This window comes from Propithecus coquereli, unplaced genomic scaffold (assembly GCF_000956105.1).
Source record: "Propithecus coquereli isolate 6110/MARCELLA unplaced genomic scaffold, Pcoq_1.0 Scaffold137, whole genome shotgun sequence".
NCBI lineage: Eukaryota > Metazoa > Chordata > Mammalia > Primates > Indriidae > Propithecus > Propithecus coquereli.
The window spans coordinates 626844-632909 of record NW_012137969.1 but is presented as its reverse complement, the minus strand read 5'-3'; the positions used below and the strand labels follow the sequence as shown (position 1 = coordinate 632909).

At 44.0% G+C, this 6066-nt stretch overlaps 2 protein-coding genes across 2 annotated transcripts in view; one reads left to right on the top strand and one right to left on the bottom strand.

Moving 5' to 3' along the window:
* ZSCAN21 (zinc finger and SCAN domain containing 21) overlaps positions 1–5507 on the top strand; it is a 17957-nt gene extending 12450 nt beyond the window's left edge. Inside the window, exons 2-4 of the mRNA XM_012638981.1 lie at positions 711–1202; positions 1487–1679; positions 4244–5507. Coding sequence (XP_012494435.1) covers positions 807–1202; positions 1487–1679; positions 4244–5085 — 1431 coding nt within the window. The 5' untranslated portion in view covers positions 711–806 and the 3' untranslated portion in view covers positions 5086–5507. The remainder of the gene's footprint in view (positions 1–710; positions 1203–1486; positions 1680–4243) is intronic.
* ZNF3 (zinc finger protein 3) overlaps positions 5228–6066 on the bottom strand; it is a 22659-nt gene continuing 21820 nt past the window's right edge. Inside the window, exon 4 of the mRNA XM_012638984.1 lies at positions 5228–5369. Coding sequence (XP_012494438.1) covers positions 5245–5369 — 125 coding nt within the window. The 3' untranslated portion in view covers positions 5228–5244. The remainder of the gene's footprint in view (positions 5370–6066) is intronic.

The following is a 6066-nucleotide window of genomic DNA, read 5'->3' as shown; positions in this document are numbered from 1 at the left end:
GATTACAAGCTTGAGCCACTGTTCCCGGCCATGTTTGTATCATTTATTATGATTTAATTTTTTCCCTCAATTTCTTCTCAACAAAACATACCTTATTGAAATAAATATCTGTAGAAGAGTATATGCTACTTTAGTCTAATCTCTCTGTATTCCACCTGCCTTTCTGTAAAAAGCTAAAGGAACTTTAAAAACTTGAGGATGCCCTACTTGAAATGGGCCAAGTGAAGTTCAAAATCACATCACTAATTATACTCAAAATTATTACTGCTCTATTATTTTTAAATAGAGCAGTAAATTCCACCATTCTGACATGATACCTGGTCCTACTGACAAGCCCAGTCATTTGAATAGTAAATTTTTAATGTTCAAGCTAAATGTCTTAGGTTTAAACAGATGATGTTTGGCCAGTAGATGGCTTTTTGAAATCTCAGAAACTAGGATATCTATAGTTGTGAGATTCTGAAACAAGTTTTTGAGCAAAGTTAATTTAATTTTAAAATTGTGCCACACTACACTTTTTAGGAAAGTGGAAACAGTAAAATCAAAGTAGGATATCCTGAGGTGATTCCAGGAAGATTTGAACAGTCACTTTTATATGGTAGTTTTATGGTGGCCATAATTTTCACAATTTCAGGTGCTTAAGGTAAGGCCACAAAGACCAAAAAAACACTCTTCTTTTTGATAATTTTTTGGTAACCTTATTTTCTTAGGTTAAACGTGTGGCCCTAAAGAACCAGAAACCCAAAGGAACTAATACTCCTGCTCCACAGAGTCCCATCTTTAGTGAGACTGTTTCTGGAGTTTATATGATGACCAAGGTACTGGGAATGGGCACCATCTTGGGCCTGAGGCCTCCACGGGAGCAGGTGGGGCCAATGATTGTGAAAGTCGAGGACGAGGAGAAAGGAAAGTGCCTTCCTAGCCTGGAGATGTTCCGCCAGCGCTTTAGGCAGTTTGGGTACCATGACACTCCAGGGCCCCGGGAGGCCCTGAGCCAACTCCGAGTGCTATGCTGTGAGTGGCTGAGGCCTGAGATCCACACCAAGGAGCAGATCCTGGAGCTGCTGGTGCTGGAGCAGTTCCTGACCATCCTGCCTCAGGAACTCCAGGCCTGGGTGCAGGAGCACTGCCCGGAGAGCGCTGAAGAGGCCGTCACTCTCCTCGAAGATCTGGAGCGGGAACTGGATGAACCAGGACACCAGGTAGGCAGGGGGAGGCTTTTTTTATTCTAGGAGATTGGGAGCATGACATTCTAGGCAGGACCAAGAGTTTTTCCATACAGTAAGATTAACTGAATGGAAGTTTCTACTGAGTTAGACCATGTTTCTTCCTATTTTTCTTCTGTTATCCTTTAGCTTTGGGGATTAAATGGGATGGATGTTTTTTCTTTTCTCTTTCCTAGAGGTTCTACATAGCTGTCCTGAGATTTTTGTTCTAGTTCTTTAAGTGAGCTGTTCACAAACGCAGCCGTTCCTAATTGTTTTAGGTCTCAACTCCTCGAAGTAAACAAAAACAGGCATGGGAGAAGATGTCATCTTCAGGAACAACGAAGAAGTCCCTGGGCAGTGTGCAGCCACAGCCTGTGGAGACCAGTCACAAATACGAATCTTGGGGGCCCCTGTACATCCAAGAGACTGGTGAGGAGCAGAATTTCACTCAAGATCCAACAGCGGTTCAAGGTAAGGACCATCTGTCAGGCTCCTGTCCAATGCCCCAGGCCTTCGTGGTTGAAGAAGCAGAATAATTCATAATTCCTAGCTGTGAGGTGATTCCTGGATTGGCTCGGCTTGTCGGGCTGACTAGGTGGAAGTAGCTCCCTTTCCTACCCCAGGTACAGCTGTCTCAGCAAGGGTCCTCGCATGGGAATGGATCACTCTTAAAAGGTCAGTTGAAGTGAGTTTAGTAAAGGAAGCGTTTATGGAAATGTAGATAGGTTGACTGAACCAGTAAGGATAATGCTTCACCAGACAACCATGAAAAGCTATTACTACCCATGAGCCTAAAGGGACAAGAGGAGGGGACCTGTTACCAGAACCTGATGAGAGCTGTAGCCATGGGGGAGAGATCACTTGATAGCGGCTGTGGCTGTAGGCCCTGCCATTGGGTGAGGAGAGAACAGAGGGAATAAATACCCCAACTTCACCCTCCTACTGCCCTTAGATCAAACCCAACTGACAGCCAGAGGGCAGGAGAAATGAGGCAGTGCCGCCCTTTGAGTCAGCTTCCTGGGGAACAGAGCGGGGCTGAGAATGGATCTGGGGAGGGCAAATGGATAATAATTGGCAGCCTCCTTAGTGAAGCTGTGGAAAGAGGGGGAGCATTTTTTCAGAAGTCAAAGGTATATCAGGGTGACTGTACTCCCCAGCTCGAATCTCCACAAATCGTAATTTACAGAACAATCTCAGATGCCATAAATGATTATCCTCCTATGTCATTTTGCACTAACAGTTTCTACTTTTATACACCTTCATTTACCTGGTGGATTATAACTAAATTCTTAAAATGAAGTTAATGTTTAATTTTATGTTTGTAAAAATGAGGTACATTATTCTAAATCTTAATAGCTTTGAGCTAGGATTTAAGTGTAGTTGGTATAAGCCACTCTTTATGTGTATGGTGTGATTTCATGAGAAGAGTCCACGGCCCTCAGAAATCTCTCCGCCTCACACACTTACGGTGTCCCAGACATGTGAAATTCCATCTTGGAAACAAAACTTTGAGCCTTATTAAAAAGCATTCTCGGCCGGGCGCGGTGGCTCACGCCTGTAATCCTAGCTCTCTGGGAGGCCGAGGCGGGTGGATTGTTTGAGCTCAGGAGTTCGAAACCAGCCTGAGCAAGAGCAAGACCCCGTCTCTATTAAAAATAGAAAGAAATTAATTGGACAACTAAAAATATATAGAAAAAAAAAATTAGCCGGGCATGGTGGCGCATGCCTGTAGTCCCAGCTACTTGGGAGGCTGAGGCAGTAGGATTGCTTGAGCCCAGGAGTTTGAGGTTGCTGTGAGCTAGGCTGATGCCACGGCACTCACTCTAGCCAGGGCAACAAAGTGAGACTCTGTCTCAAAAAAAAAAAAAAAAAAATAACCAAGATATAAAAGACAGATTGCCTGCCCCACAAAGGAATGCCGATTAGACTGATAGCAAACTTCCCAACAGTAACAGTGCAAGCTGGAAGATAATGAAATAAATGATCCTGGTAAATTCTTTTTCAACCTTACCTCATTAGGTTATATTAAGTTACATCTTTCCCACGCATGTAGCCCATGGCTCTGCAGTACCTTGCAGGGAAGTCTGTGCATATAGCCAGGTGATGTCTCTTCATGGAGCGTGAAAGGCCTTTAGCTGCTGTGGCTCTGGTCACCAGCAGATGGGGAGGAGGGGATGAACCTGGAAGCAGCTGGTGCTCACTGTTGGCAGAGGAGGGAAACGGAATGTTGGGTGGAGAGTGAGAGAGACTGTCAGGGCAGTTCCTCGGGAAAGGAAGAAAGGGCTTAGAAGAAAGGTACCTTGCTGGCTAAAGCTTCGGTACCCTCAGAGGAATGATGGTTCTCGAAGGGAGCCCATTTTTCGGAGTGAATTTCTCTTAACTCCCTTTTCTGTGCGTGTGGGTGGCTAGATGGACTTTGAGGGGGTGGAACTGCCTAGTGAGATGTTTGAAGGAGACAAACTTGTTCCAGCCAATTCCAACAGTAAGTGTCACTTTATAACTAAATTACAAGACACAGCCAGTTGAATGGTGAGAGTTAAACCCTCACAGGGGTAAAGTGCTTTCATTCCAGCTGATAAGGATCTGGGGCTGAAATGATATAAATGGCTGAATGTCCTCTTTGATTGCATTTCTGTCCAGCTGCTGTGAGAAATATGGGTTTTGTGAGTTTGTCACTCAGCCGCTTCTCCCTTAATTGCGTTGCCATTTTCTTTAATCAACTCTGGTCCGTCAGCGATCGTTCTGACTTGTTTCTTTTTGCCCTCTGCATTTGAAGTTCATTTCCTGGCAGAAAAAGCTGCATACTCACCATACCATAACAGCTCCCTGCAGGGGGCTTGTGTGAAAGTGGTGTTGTAAACTAGATTTGATGATGATTTCCTTGTATCAATGTGATATTGCAACCTCTTGTAAAGGTTTATTTAGTCACCCTTCAGAGTCTGTCAGTGTCATCTGATGGTCCTTTTTCCCTGATAACAGTTTCCTCCTCAGAACAGGAAACAACTGACATATCCTTACTCTACTTACTGTTTCAGATTGTAAGTCAGATACCCAGAATGAGGAAGCAACCGATGAGCAGAAAGGTTCTGAAGAAGAATCTTGTGCAGATGGACTCAAAAGAGATACCATTCCCATGATTATTGCCAATAAACGTGAGGCCAGGTTAGAAAGGCAGCGTGTAAACTTTGAAAAGGGAAGAGGCACAAAAACCCCCCTTCAAGACACAGGCTCCAAGAAAGGTACAGGATCAGTTCCTACTAAACCTGCCCCAGGAGAGAGACGTTATATATGTGCCGAGTGTGGAAAAGCCTTTAGCAATAGCTCAAATCTTACCAAACACCGGAGAACACACACTGGGGAGAAACCATACGTATGCACCAAGTGTGGGAAAGCTTTCAGCCACAGCTCAAACCTCACCCTTCATTACAGAACACACTTGGTGGACCGGCCCTATGACTGTAAGTGTGGGAAAGCCTTCGGGCAGAGCTCAGACCTCCTTAAACATCAGAGGATGCACACTGAAGAGGCACCATATCAGTGCAAAGATTGCGGAAAGGCTTTCAGTGGTAAGGGCAGCCTCATTCGACACTACCGAATCCACACTGGGGAGAAGCCGTATCAGTGTAACGAATGTGGGAAGAGCTTCAGTCAGCACGCAGGTCTTAGTTCCCATCAGAGACTCCACACCGGAGAGAAGCCGTATAAATGTAAGGAGTGTGGGAAGGCCTTCAACCACAGCTCAAATTTTAATAAACATCATAGAATCCATACTGGGGAAAAGCCTTATTGGTGTAATCATTGTGGGAAAACCTTCTGCAGCAAGTCAAATCTTTCCAAACATCAGAGAGTCCACACTGGAGAGGGAGAAGCACCATAACTGTGAAGTATTCTCTTCTGTTGTTTTGGTTTTCAGAATGTGAATGCCAGGGAGAAGCCCTGTTAGGATACGAACTTCAGTGATAGATTTTACTTCACTCAACATCAAGGAATGGTTGAGGAGTGAGAGCTCCACAGTGGCATGGTAGACAGGACGTCCTCAGATGGTGTCAGCGGGTTCCACACTTGCCAGCTGGCTGGGGCAGAGTCCCCACCCCACGCTTAGGATCCCAGGAGACCCTGCCAGCATTGCTTTTTGAATAGTTAAACTGATGTATATCCAGTATAATTAACTAATTAAGGAAGAAACGTTAAAACTGTTGAACTGCTTTAACATATATCCAAGAATTATAATTTGTAAATAATTGAGCCACATTGGACACAATTTAATCAGATTCAGAATAAACTTATAACATCTTGTAATGCCTCAGGGCTGTTATTATGATAAATGATGCATTGGTTATAGAACACTTGTAGATAAAACTATTCCTACTGGTTTAGCTTTTAGGAAATTTGGATTTGGGGCAAATAGAGCTTTTGGTACTTGTGAATGTGTATGTTGGTAAGTTGAGATATGAGTATGTGCATGTTGGCCTACGTTGCATTTTTTTCCTGCATACTGAGTACATTTCCATTATTGGTAACATTTCGTGAGCCTCATGTGCATTTTGGTGGTATATATTCTGTCTGTGCCAAAGTGTGAAAATCAGAAGCCTCCTTCTGAAACTGCAGAAGTCATATACAATATGATTACCTTAAATCCAGACTATCTTTTCACTCTCACCGCAGTCTCTTTGACCTCCTAAGATACTTTTCTCTGTACCTTATGTCTTTTGGCCAGAAACTCTAGTTACCTAGAAACTCAACTACTTCACTCCTTCCTTCCATCACTTGCTTAGCTTCATATCATGACAGTTTTTTCCACCTCTGATTAGTAGTCACTGAAGTATCCTTTTGCCTACTGCTGCAGCCTGCCATGCCA